The 13814-nt window shown below is 56.8% G+C and overlaps 1 protein-coding gene across 1 annotated transcript in view; it reads right to left on the reverse strand.

Annotated features, from left to right (window-relative positions):
• LOC108393822 (uncharacterized) overlaps nucleotides 1–13814 on the reverse strand; it is a 113287-nt gene that overhangs the window by 91639 nt on the left and 7834 nt on the right. The window contains 9 exon segments of the mRNA XM_073214154.1: nucleotides 1286–1457; nucleotides 3170–3266; nucleotides 9438–9488; nucleotides 9491–9746; nucleotides 10827–10922; nucleotides 10924–11142; nucleotides 11403–11592; nucleotides 11668–11829; nucleotides 13520–13590. Of these exon segments, the coding sequence (XP_073070255.1) occupies nucleotides 1286–1457; nucleotides 3170–3266; nucleotides 9438–9488; nucleotides 9491–9746; nucleotides 10827–10922; nucleotides 10924–11142; nucleotides 11403–11592; nucleotides 11668–11829; nucleotides 13520–13590 (1314 nt within the window).

Genomic DNA, 13814 nt, shown 5'->3' on the forward strand with positions numbered 1-13814 from the left:
TACCCTCCTGCCTTCCCTCCATCTCCCTTCTCCTCCTCTCTCCCTGTTTCTCCCTGTCTCCTACCCGCTTCCTCCACTGCCCCTTCTAGGCTGCACAAAGCAAGCCTTCACGCCCCCCTCCCACACACGCCCTGCTCACACCCCGCACACGCACATCCTCGTGGACAGGCTGAGAGAAGGGGCACATACAGTCCCGAGAGGCACAAATCCTGGTCTCGAGGGATGAGACCCTCCTGAGGCAGGTGATGGAAGATTCTGGGCTCCGTAAGCACAGGGACCCTGCGTGCTGTGCCCACTGCGTGCCCCTGACAAGTGGTCACAGCAGCGACATGAGCCCCGTACACAACCCTTGGCACACATCACGACTCAGTCTGCTAACTCTACAAGCTCCCCTGCACAGACGGGGAAACTGAGGCACAGACAAGTTAAGCGCCCTGCCCGAGGCCATCCTGGTGGGGCACAGAGCTGGGATCTGGAGCTGTTAAGTCAGCCGCAGCTCTCCTGCCAACAAAGGGGCAGGTGGGAGCCAAGAAGAGCCAGACGGTGCCTGCACCACGCAGGCTGGGCCCTGGCGGGGCCTGAGAGACGGAGCACCCCTGCTGGAGAACCCCCACCCCGGCGCAGGGGCCGCTGACGCTCCCGGGGACCAGTTCTGGAGGGTGTTCACTCCCCACCTGTCGCCCACTGCCAGCTGGGCCCCAGGGTGAGCAACAGGCGACAGTGTCCCCAGGCAGTGAGGACATGCCCCCGGAGAAAGGAGAGCGGCCACGTCACCTGGGGCGAGCTACCAGGCCGCCTTGGGCCTCAGTAAGAACACGGGCTTCACAGGGGCACCTTGGAAGGTGAGGGCTAAATGAGGTCTCATGTGTTACTAGGAATCGTTGGCCTACGTTTACGTGCATTTCCTAGTCTCACACTCATTAAGTATGTTTGCTGACAATAACAACAGCAGCTCTCATTTAAGGTCCTTGGACTGTGTGTGCCAGACACCAGAACGGCTTTACCTGCAGCACCTTATTTCTCACCCCAAGCCCAGGACGGGGGTACTTGTCCCACCCCATCTTACAGATCAGATAACAGGCTCAGAGTGGTTAAGTCACTGGCCCAGGATCACTCAGCTGGGAGACCCATTGCCGTGGCTCAAACCCAGATCTCTCTGATCAGTCTACACTGGCCCCATGAGGGGCTGCACAAAGCCCTGGTGGGAGCAGGCTGTTCCCTGCACATAATCAGCAGCGACACCGGGGAGGGACTTTGGGTGGGTGAGTGGGGGTACGGGGCTCACCAGCAGCATGTGGACCGTGGCATCCGTGGGCTGTGGGATGAAGGCCAGTGACCACAGCCACGCCTCTGCCTCATCAGCCGCCACCTCTCCTGATGCAATGAGCCCCTTCACGAGGCCCACGCAGGGCCCAGTGCCACAGGAGGGCAGGGCGTCCGTCAGCGGCCCACACGCCCTGAGCACCTACTGGGTGGGCCTCTTCCCCAGGCATCCTCAGGTCTCCCAGGAGCAATTCAAGGCTTGGAGAAGCGCCAGGAGAACATGCCCACATTCACACCTCAGAAGGGGACAGAGCTGGGCCAGGGCCAGGGACCTCCCTCCCGCCCTCCTTTCCTTCGTTTGAGATTGCAGAAAGGTTGAGAAGCTCTGGAAAGGTTTTCTTCCAACTTTTGTACAATGGTAGGTCTGAATAAGGGAGTGACTGAACGGGGGCGGGTCCCTGGTTCACAGCACACATGGGAGGCTCCGCACTGGGGGCCACACGAGCCAGCAGGGCACACGGGTGGGGGTGGACTGGACCCCTGCCCCACCAACCCTGCTGAGTGACGCTGCTGGCTGCAGAGACGCAGACGCCCCCAACCCCTACATACCCGGTCCAGCCATAGCCTCTGGCCTTGGTTTGCTCATCCAGGAAGTAGGCGCGCTGTAGGACCACAGGCCACCTCATCTGTGTGAGGCCCTGCCTGCTCTCCCCAGCTCTTGTCCTGTATTTCTTTTTTTCTCCTTACAGATCTGGGTCCTGGGGAACCAGGTCTGGGCAGAAGTGGAGGAGGAGGTGAGGGCAAGAGCGTCTGTCTTCCCAGAGACATCTACATTTGGGGTGGGTCTCCCGCCTCCCTGACTTCTAGGTTGACAGGTGAGACACTGGAAAAGCTACAGTGACAAGCAGGGTGTGCCACCAGGGGAACAGGCAGCCATATGAAGACCCGGAGGTCCTTCCCTACGTGAAACATAACGAGAACGTGCCCGAGTCAAGGGTCACGTATATTTAAGCCCCTGAGAATTGGATGGAGAAGCACAGACCGTCTGGGTTTAAATCCCAACTCTGCTGTGTGACTTAGGGCACATTTCCTAACTGCTCTGTGCAATGGTTTCCTCTGCAAATGCAAAGTAGGAATACCACCACCGCCTACCCATCCCCCCACCCCCAGTCACTGTGAGGATTATATGAAAGAATAGGGATAAAGGGCTTGGAAAGGCGTCTATGTATTAGCTATTCTGTTCTGTAATCACTCAATTAGACATTTGGTAATGTTGATTTTGCAGGGGGGTTTTCTTTCATATTTTGGAGTCAATAAAAATTTTTTCAGGTCTCAAAATCTTTTTGAGAGCCTTTGAAAGACCCACAGGCCTGAAGTCTGGGTCTCAAGGGCCTCTGGTGACCAGCGGGCCTCTGGAAGGAGCCCCAAGCGTTTCCCTGGCACAGCCCTGAGCTCATAGTTTCTCAGAGATTCCCCTGTACACTTGGGGATGGGTCTCTTACAGCCCTTGCAGGCCCCACATCAGCAGCATCAGGGATCCCAGCCCTGCCCAGCACCCGCACCCCCACCCCAGGGGTGCCCAAGCACACTGGAATGCTAATTCCAGCTCTCGGCAGGAGGGTTCCAGAGGGGGGGAGAGAACAATGCCTGGCTTTACAGCACCAGTCCCTTCCCTTTCTCCTCCCCACAAGAGAGGGCTCAGCCCGTGGGAACCTCTAAGCTCCCCACTTAATTGCCTCCTTGGCAGGCACCCCAGACTGAAGGACAAGCCAACGTCGCAGGGAAGAGATGAGCCATCACCAACCATCCCTCAGTGGGGCCCTGGGGCAGCGTTAAGGCCACCCACTGCCAGCGGGACCCTCAGCCAGAGCCTGGGCCAGCCCCCCACCCAGAGAGGGGTCCTTACCAGTTGTCTTGGCATTTGCAGGACGACCGTCACCAGAGGCCCACCATCTCCTCCTTGGAGAGGTCCCGCAGCTCGGACACCGGCTTGAGGAACAGCCCTGCAGCCGGGGACCACAGGGGAGCACGCGAGGCCCAGCACATGGAGGAAGCCCAACGGGCCTCGCGTCCATCCCCAGGCCTCCAGACGGGACTTCAGAGAGTGTGGGAGTAATACGTATCTTCCGTCCAATGAAGGGGGGCCCCCTCTCTGCGCTTCTCTTCCCTGAATCCCAAACCCCTGGCACACAGGCGGGCCTGTTTTTATACTTTAACAGGTATTTATTGGGCACCTACTGTGTGCCAGGCACTGCACTAGGGTCTGGTGATATAGTGGCAAAAAGACTTGGTGTCTGCATTTTGGGGCTCTATGCTCCCATAAAAGTTCAATAAATGTTCACCATAATTATAATCTAGTTATTATATGAGTTAGTGAGGTGGCAATCTTTTCCGATGTATTTAATGAAAACAATATGTAAATGTTTTTTGGAATTAAGAAGAGTGATGGCCAACCAAGGGTAGTTTGCATTCACCGTCCCTCGTCTGAAGGCCGCATCAGCAATGGTCACTGAGCGCCCAAAACCTCAGGAACTAGAGGATTCTACTCCCAGCTCACACCCCTCAGGCTTCAGGAGACAACTGGTTTGGTCCCAGCTTCTTGCTGGCAGCCCCACTTACCTCCACGCTTGGCCAAGGCCAGGACAGAAACTTCCCACCCCCACCCCAGCCAGGGGTCTGCTGGTGCTGGCACGGGCGAGCCCAGCCTGGGGCCTCCAGTCCTGTGCAGGGCTGGGACTGAGTCCCCACGCACATAGCTTAGCTCGGCAAGATTCAGGCTGCAAAACGGACCCTTCGCTGGCCAGCTCAGCCCACCTGCCCCTCCCAGCAGCACATCTGCCTCCCAGGGTCTGGGCCACAGTCCCACAATGCGCCTTCTGTTGGCGGAGCCGGTGGCAGTCCTTCGCTCCGCCTTTGTCTCCTCATGCAGAACACACAAGCCAGCCCCTGGGGTGGGCCACCACCACCATCACAGCTGGCCCTGACTGCTGTCCGCCTCGGCGACTCTGTCAGCCCCGTTTGGGGCAGCTACTCAGGGACTTTCAATCCTGGGCCTGCTGCCTGCCTACTGGTGGGCTCAGCTCTATTTCCCTCCCACTGGCGGCTGCCTTTCCCCAGCATCCGCGGAGAATCTCCGGACTCAGACATGCTTTCCCGTAAGACCTCCAGCAAATGTGTGCGCTGCTGTGGCCAGCAGGGCGTCTTCCCACAGGAGAGCACTGTGTCTACCCAGGGGAGCTCCCCCTGCTCCGGGGGGGCCTCCAGCCCCAAGTGTCGGCTCAGGACCAGCATTCCCGGGCCAGGCCCAGCAGGAGGGGTCACGGCAGCTCATCCTGGGTCCCCTCCAGCAGGGAGAGGCCAACTCAGAATGGGAGGTTCCTGTCTGCTGGGTGAGAAGCTGTTGCTGCAACAGAGAATGCACAATCACACCTCCACGACTCGACCACCGGTCACTGCGATGGAGCCTGTACCGTGCGCCAGGCCCTGCTCAAGGCACGCTGTGTGCACCGTCTCGTTTGACCTCACAACACCCTATGGTGAATGGCTGTCATTGTCCCCACTTAGCAGAGAAGGAATGTGACACTCAGGGCCAGGTGCCAGCGGCCTCATAGCTACTAAATGGCAGAGTCAAGACCTGAACCCAGGCCATCCAGCTCCTAAACACATACTCAACTCTGGAAAAAAAGCAAGCTGTGATTTGTAGCACTGTCCAATTTCCACAGTGCAAACATCCCACTATGGCCTATTCAAGCACTGTCACTGAACAAAGACCCGGGAAAAGCCTTCCAGAAGCACAACATTCATCCTGAGTCCACAGAGCAGCTGCACAGACCCCAACAACCTCAACTGCAAAGATAACAGTAAAATGCAGTGAAGTACCTGAGTGGTGACGATTCTGAGTGTTCCTTACCTATGTTTCTGATACGATTCATTTTAACTGCAAGAAGGTATTAACTGAATCCTTAATGATAGCTGTGCTTAACAACCAGCCTGCAGGACTCCTGGAAACCTGACCACCTGCTAAAGAGCCAGCACAGGCCAGCTCTGGTGCACCACTGTCTGCCTGTCTCCCAAGGGCTTGGCTGTACACAGCTGCCATTTAATAAATGCTTGTAACTTAGGCTCCTGTTGGTACAATACCAGAATGGCAGCAGGAGCCATGACCTCTCCCAGGCGAACCCCAGGGGAGCTGGCTCGCCCTGCTTCTCTCCCAGCCTTCTGCACTCCTGAGGGACGCTCTTGGTCACCCCAGCCCACTGCCCCCGCATTGAAACTCCAGGGCCTCTCTCTGTGGCGGGCAGGCTGGGGAATGTGCTCTCCATTCAGCACCGTGTCCTGGCTCTGTTTCCAGGCTGAAAGGCCAATCTTGTCTCCTGCCTACCAACAGTGGGGGCAGGAGTGGGGGGCAAAGGCACTCCAAGCTGAAGCCCATGAGGTCGGTCCCTGGCAACCGGGCAGGTCCCCAGGCCTGCAGGGGGACCACGGAGCTGCTCGGCGTGCACTAAGGCATCCCTGAAAAGCCATTCTCATCAGCAGTTTACCCCCGGCCCAGAGCACCTCCCCAGTGGGAACAATTTACTTCCTTTCTGGTGCTATAAATATAAGACAGCTGCCCCGTGCTCTCTGGGGCTGGCACTGCCAGTCTCTGGGAAGGGGCACTCAGGCTTGCAGCACACCTTGTCCTGAGCCACCTCTGCCAGGGGAAATGTCTGGTCAGGGGTCAGAGGGTGCTCTGGGGCCAGACAACAGGAAACAATCCGGCCCTGCGGCTTCCCGGCGTGCCGTGAGTTTCGGGGGCACAATGGTTAGAGCACAGGCTGCAGGCAGTCCGCAGTGGGGCAATCGCTCACCCCAGAAGACTTCCAACAACATCTGGAGACACTCGGTTCTCACCATGGGGACGGGGTGACGCTAGCGTCTGGTGGGCAGAGGCCAAGGCCTGCGGTGCACAGGATGGCCCCACAACAGAACAGTCCTGCTCAAAGCGCCAGCTGTGCCTGCGTGCAGACCCTGCCATGGGCCAGACTGCCCAGGCTGACAGCTGGCTTGGCCACCAGCTATGGCTTGGAGCACCGTCTCGTGAGGCAGATGGCCCGCCCTGACTTCCCGTGAGGCACCCCCGGACCAAGGATTCAGGAGAACAGCAAGCTGTGAGCCCACAGAGTGAAGAGCCACTGCCGGGGCATCTCTGCTACACAGACACACCCACACAGACTGTCTAATGAGTGTCTGTGTGTGTGTTCAACGTGCATTCCATACGCACATATATAATATATAGTCTGCATTTATTCAACATATATTCACTACGTATTCTATATACAATTAGCATGTAATCAGTAGAGCCAAAAGATACTCGCTATATATATATTCAAATATTATACACGTACAGTTGACCCTTGAAGAACGTGGGAGTTGGCATCATTGACCTCCCACACAGTCAAAAGCCCATGAGTAAGTTTTGGCTCCCCAAAAACTTAACTACTAATAGCCTACTGCTGATCAGATGCCTTACTGATGATGTAATCAATACATATTTTGTATGTTAAATGTATCATCCACTGTATTCCTACAATGAAGCTAAAAAAAATGATTTTTCAACTTGTTGCAAATCTCCAAAAAAATCTTCCATTTGTTGAAAAACATCCATGTGGAAGTGGGCCTGCACAATTCCAAGCTGTGTTGAAGGTTCGACTGTGTTATACATTCTCCCCACCCCCCGGCCCCCACCGATGACCTCGCCACCTTCATGTCCCACGTGTGTCCCTGCAGCAGCCGCTTAACAGGGCACCTGGCCTCCTGCCCAGCCCTCAGTCTACACTCTACCCTTGGCCAGAATGCGAGTGTTAAAATGCCCCTCAGATGGTGACCTCCTTCCTCTGCGTGACACCCCGCAAGGCTCCCCATTTACCCCAATGAATAGTGATCTGTGTGCTGCACTAAGGGGGCGACCCTCCCCCCCTCTTGCCCTCCCCACCCTGCTCCAGTCTCACAGGCCTCACTGCCACTCAAACTCGACCTCAGGGCTCACCTCCTGCCCTGGGGTGCCCACGTATCCACGCATACGCTCTGAATCTCCTGCAGGTTGTAACCCAAAGTCACCTCTTCAGCGAGGCCTTCCCAGGCCATCCATCCATCATTTAAAATTGCCTCCCATGCCAGCTGCACCTTGTCCCCCAAGCCTCCTCCTCAGCCCCCTGGGGCTCAGGACACTCACACACCTTTGTGGGTGTCCCTGATCATGTCCCCTGCTCTGGGTACCTGGACCTGCTTCCTGTAGTCAGATGGGACACAGAGGTTTGCACCATCTCAGCCCAGACCCCGGAGACTGAGGCCAGCTAACTCCAGCCTGGTGCCTCTGGCCCATCCCCTCCAAGTTCATGAACAAACGTTCCACCCCACACAGGCAGTGATACCCTTGAGGGCCCCTAGTGCTGAGAATTCCAGACAGAGGCATTTCTGAACCTCAGGTGCTCTGGATCTGAGCTGCGGCTGGTGGACACTGGCCCCACAGCACCCTTCTGTGCCCTGACTCCACACGAGAAGCGCCGAGACATGCAGAGCTGTGCACCCAGGCAACCAGTGCCCCACCCGACCTGCCAGGTCAGAATATCGAGGGCTGGGGTCTGCACACCTGAGAAGCCCCTGTGCCCAGTGCCGCCTGGAAGGCCGAACTTCTGGAGGGCGGGGCTGGGGTGGTGCCCTGCCAAGACCTGGAGATGGGAGCCCAGCCCTCCTCACACCCTGAGAGACCCATTTTTGTCTGTGCTGGGAACACAGCCAACCCCAAGTCCTCAGTCCCGTGCAGCAGCCAGTGAAACTGGTATTTATGTGGCAGCGTCCCAAATAAACAAGTAAATGTGAACCAACCCAGGCTGTTTGGAATCAAAGAAAAAGCATGCCATTCTTCACTCCACAGCATGCAAGCCCTGAGGCCTGAATCAGAAAAATGCCAGCGACTTTAAGGCCCCTCAGGAAAGGCTGAGGTTCTTGCATAATGTCAGCAGCAATGCTGCAATAGGGCAGAAAAGGTGGACGCATGGGTGTCCCCAAATGTTCCTGGTGACATCCAGCCCTGAGCTATAAACAGCAGAGAGGGTACAAAGATCGCTACGTGTCTAGAATGTTCTGGAAGTCATCCTGACCCTGCAGCTGGTTCTCACTGTCTGTGCCCAGTGAGGCTGGCCTGCCTGCTCCCAAAACACGACCGACCACTCAGTTCAGACTCAGGACTTCGGCCCTTCCAAACTCTCTTTTCTGAGCACTTTGCCCCTGGATTTTCAAGCGACTGCCCCAATGTCTTCTGCTTAGACCCCTGGTCTAAAGTGGCCACCCAGCCACATCCCCACTCCGCCCCCTCACGGTGCCCATCAGTGGCTAAAATTCGCGTTCATTTGCCATGGCTATGTCCGTCTCCCCCCACACTGGAGTCTGTGCTGAACACAGCAGGGAGCTCACAGCTTGGGAACCAGCCACCCTGGGCCCTGCCGGCGGGAACACTGCTGTGGTGACTACGGAAGGTTCTATCAGGAGGGCAGAGTGGGGAGGCAGCCTGTGCGTGGGCCCCGAGCACACCGTTTCCCTTCCCCAGGGACAGTGCCAAAGCTTATCTGGTTCTCTTTCAGCATGGAATAGGGAGGGAGGAGGTGTCATCCGAGTGTGGTCCTGGTACTCTTAGAGACACTGTCATCAGTAACAAAGGGGGTTCCACCCAGATGCCTCAGAGCCTCCTGAGCCTCTCTGAGCTGAGACACCAGCACATCACGTCCAGCCTTGACAATATATAGCCATGGCTTCCAGGGAAGGCCGGGGCCTTCTGTTTCTGACTCGCCTGGGGCTTGTTGAGAAGCCCTCTGTGCTGAGGCCTGGGTGTGGCTAGAAACTTCCCAAGAGATCTCTGGGATGGGACAGGTTTATAAGCTGAGCCTGTTTGCCCATAGACAGATAGAAAAAAGACCTCCTCTTTGCTCACATTCAGTCTGCAGTGGGGCACGAGGCTTGGCACACACCAGCTAGATTTTTTTCCTCTTCTTTACTTTTGCAAGCAGGCACGATTGTGCAGGGTGCTACCCAACTCTTAAATATCTGGGAGGGTGGGCCATAAAGCAACTGGCAGGAAAAGGAGGTGTCCCAGGGACCCAGGCCCAGGACAGACTCTGACCTGGGGCTGAAGAAGCCACTTACCTCAAAACTCGTGGTGTGAGCCAAGCACAGTTTCCTCCTGATTCAGCCACTGTGGACACAGTAGCTGGGGACAGTGTCTCTTCCCACTCATACGACAGGCTGCTCGGAGTTAAGTCTCCATCACCTGGATCTGAGATGGGAAGTACTGGATGAAATGACCAAATGGGGGAATGCCAGAGTGAGCAGAAGTTCCCAGGGGCCACCCCTACCCACCACCAGTGCTTCGTCCACATGCTTCTGCTAACAGGTGAGGGGGACACGCACAAGGGAAACACGGCAGTGCTGCTAACAGCAAAAAAAGGGAAGCATCCATCAGTAGGGGATGGTCAAATAAACTGTCTCCCTTGGGACTGACAGAAAACATGAAAGCTCACACAGACAATGGAAGATTATTCAGCAACAAAAAGGGATGCAGTTGTGACACCTGCTACAATATGGATGGGCCTCGAAAACAGGCACTTTGAATGGATGAATTGTAGGGCATGTGAATTATGTCTCAATAAAGCTGTTTGAAGAAAAAGTGGAAAATCATTCAACTCCATGGGGAACCACTAGGTTCCTGAGGTGGGGCTCGGGGGCAGGTCAGGCGGAGGTCGTAGAGGGTGTTCCACGGGCCAGTTCTGAGGCAAACAGGGTCACCAGCCAGGGCTGTAGAGCAGACTTGGGTTCTGGTCTCAGCCCTTCCCTATGTGACCTTGGACAATCATTGTACCTCTTGGAGCCATGGTTTCCTTATCTGCAAGTGTAACTATTAGCAATACCTTCCTAATGGGCTCAGGATGAGAACTAACGTCAGTCATCCACATAAAGTACTCAGCACAGCTACTGTCCATAGTAAATCCTTTCAAACTACCAGCAATAAGAATTAACCATTCTTGTATGTTGATTATACCTCAAAAACAAAAAGGAATTCACCATTCTTACTCATTATTGAGGCAAATAACCATTTTTTGATCGTGAAAAAAGCTCTCTCTTCCCCAGATGCATGCCTTGCTTGCTACTTCCATGCAAAGTTGCAAGCAGGAGCTAAGCTCCAGGGAATGCTATATGTTATAAAGAACAATCCAGAAAATCCAGAAGCTCAAGTCAACTGTTCCTCAAAGTGGTCAGGCTGAAGGGTCATCAGATGTAAAGTGGATTTGCCCACAAAAGCTGGGAACCAGGAGTTCCTTCTCTACTGAGGATACCCCAGAGAGAAAGCCAAGAGCAAACCTGGATCCCTAGAGCAAGCAGAAACTTCTCGAGAAACTTCTAGAAAGAGGCTGACTCTCCCGACAATGGCCATTTTCAGAAACGGTTAGAAGCTCTCCAGATAGGGACAAAGAAATGGAGCCTATGCCGGAGGGTCCGTGTGCACGCCCACCGCCCCGCCCCTCGGTCACCTGTGACAGCTGGACCTGGGGACCTCTGGTGCAGCACGTTAGCCAGGAAAGGGTCCACATCGGCACAGCACTCCCCTCCCCAGAGAGGGGCCCCCCGGGTGTCCGGCTTCGTGCAGGAGGCCTCTCTTGGCACCCCAGCCTGGAAACTCTGCACGCAGGTCAGATGGGGGCCAGGCAGGGCTGCTGGACCACAGCAGGAGGGGGGCTCGGGCCAGGCCCGGCTGGGGCCCCTGAGGCCGGCAGGGAGGGCCAGGTCTGGGGGCCGGGCGGCAGCTTCAGCCCTCCCCGGCCATCTGCGCAGTAGCAACAGCAAAGCCTGTCAGAGACGGAAGAACAGAGCAGGAAAAAGCCCAGCAAACAGCAATCCAAGGGGAGTAACCATCAACCCTCGGCTTGAAAATGAAAAACACTGATGTCAGCAAAGTCCTGCCTCAGCCTCTAGACGTTAGGACTTTGTGTAATTAGTTAATGTGAACAATGATCAGCTCCTATCCTTATTCAGACGTGTACTATTTGCAAAACATTTTTGTCTGCAGGAAGGAGCTGTGACAGGAGAGGAGAGGGGAGGGCGGAGACAGCAGGCAAGGGAAGGGAGGAGGGTGGGGAGGCACTGGGGGCAGGAGTGGGTGGAGGCTCCGCCCACCTACCTCCTCCCCGGGGCAGGGCCTGGGATCGCGGGGAGCACCACGCCAGGTCCTTGGTCTTGTGCAGCCTGGCACCGCATGGCTGGTATGTGGTGGGACACCAGCCCAGGACATGCACCTTGGGAGAGCGGACCCAGTCAGCCCCGTGCTCCACCCCTGCACCACCACCCGCTTCCCTGGGCTCCGGGCCTCACCTCCTCATGGTCTCTGGGCCATGCGCCCCTGGGCGGCCCTGCAGGAGGCTCAGCACAGCGCACTTGACATTCAGCACCCAGCGCTGCTCTGCGTGGTGGGGACACAGGCGGGCCACGCGCCCTGCATGGAGTACGAAGCGGAGCAGGTGGTGGCACAGGGCGGCGCTGCAGGTGGCAGGGCGGGCATCAGGCGGTGCCCACCTATAGCACCAGGCCACCTCTTCACTGTTGGGCCCACTGGCACCCCTGCTCCTCCTGACCTCGTACAGGTCAGTCCCCACAGGAAGCACCCACATCAGTGGCTTTGCTTCCCCCTCATCTAGACTCTCCAGAAACTTTTGAATCAAACAACGTAAGAGGAAGTCCCCAGCCTGTTGCCACTTGGACCAAAAGTACGTGGATGAGCCCAGCATGAAATAATGAACAGCCGAGCTTCCAAGAGCTTCCTGAATCCGAAGGCTCCTCATATTCCCAGCTCACCAGGGATGAACTCAGCATGAGGAAACCCAGGCTCAGAGCAGTAAAGTGACTCGCTCGGGGCCACAGCTGGGACTGGAGCCCAGGTGGGCTTCGGGGTCAAAGGTCTCAGAAACCGTGAGCTGGACAGACTCAGTCACTGTGGAGGTGAGGAACCGAGGCCCACAGAGGGGGAGCTCCTGGAGGGGGCCACACAGCAAATCAGGGAGGAGCTGGCACGGGAATTCAGCCCAATGCTCCTCGCTCCCCTCCCCACCTGGCGGACAGGAGCCTGCGTCTGGTACCTGCCAGGGGAGGGGATGAGGAGGGCGGGAGGTGACTGACACTCAAGTCCCCACAGAAGTGGGTCGGAATAGAAGATGGAAGGGCCGCACGGATAAGGAGAACCAGCCAAGTAAGCCCCTAACCCCACCAGCCAGCAAGACAGAACCCTGAGGAACAGCTGTGTCCCTACAGGTACCTCCCCAGGAGGTCCCTGCCCCCTCTCCAGCTCCCAGTACAGTCTGGGGACAGCCGCCTGGGGCTCAGGCCTTGAGCTAGAGAAATGCCAATGGCGCCCGCCTCTTTCAGGACAGCAAATGTCAGTCTGGCCTCAAGGAGCTGACAAACCCCAGCCCTGTGACTTAGCATTTGTGACGAGGAGCCCGGGGACAGTAGGTCTCACTGGCCCCTTGGAGACCACCCTAAGCCTTTCAGTGGGGTCCATCTGCCCCTCAGCAGCATCCCCATCCCTGCACAAAGGCTTTATTTTTTAACAAACGAATTTGCAATAGAAAAGGAAGAGGGATCCGCGGAGATGGGCTGGTGGTCTTCAGGCTGGTGGCTGCACTGAGGCCTCTGTCGGGGAGTCCTGGGAAACAAGTCAGAGGGAGAATTCCAGGCTTGGCTGGGTCACAGAAGGGGGGCTTAGCTCTTGAAGGGAGGGGCCATGGGTCTCCAGGAAGCCCCCATCTTGGCAGACGGAAGGAAGGAGGGGTGAGGGGCAAATCTCACTGGGTGCCCAGCATCTCCCGGAATGTGCTAAGCATGATGCCCGGATGTGCTTGGCAGATCCTGGGGGTGACAAGCAGGGAAATACAGGGCAAGGTCCTTTCACCAGGTAAGGGAAGGTCAACTGAGGCTTTCTGGAGTCACTCAAGGCTTCTACATCATGACAAATCCGTTATCCCCATCAAGGGTCTGGGTGCTTAACGAGGCCAAAACATAAAGGTGGACCCCGCTTTGAACTTCAGTCGGAGAGGGCATCTTCCTGCTGCAAAGGGGTCGGCCTCACTGGGTTCTCCCAGCCAATTCGGTGCACCCAGGGCCCAGCAGCCGATGGAGGAGGACTGAGGGCTCATACAGCCAGCGCCATCAGAGGCGAGGCCCAGCATCTGACCTCAAACTCTGGGATTCCTTCAGAGCCGCCACCTCGGAGCCCAGCATGGAGGTCACCCGGAAGCCTTGCAGCTGAAGCACAAAGTGCCGTCAGTCGGTGACCTCCCCTGGGACAGCCCAGGGCGTCCCCAGCACCTCCTCCCACAAGGCAGTTCTGGGCCCCACGTGATACACAGCCCAGGGCAGGGGCTAGGCAGAGCGGCCTCCCTTAAACAGAAGGTTCTAGTTCCTGGGTGGTGGATGCCAAGTATCTCCAAGGGGCACACAACTGATATAGCCAGGGGTCTATCGGTCCC

This window comes from Manis javanica, chromosome 10 (assembly GCF_040802235.1).
Source record: "Manis javanica isolate MJ-LG chromosome 10, MJ_LKY, whole genome shotgun sequence".
NCBI classification, from domain to species: domain Eukaryota; kingdom Metazoa; phylum Chordata; class Mammalia; order Pholidota; family Manidae; genus Manis; species Manis javanica.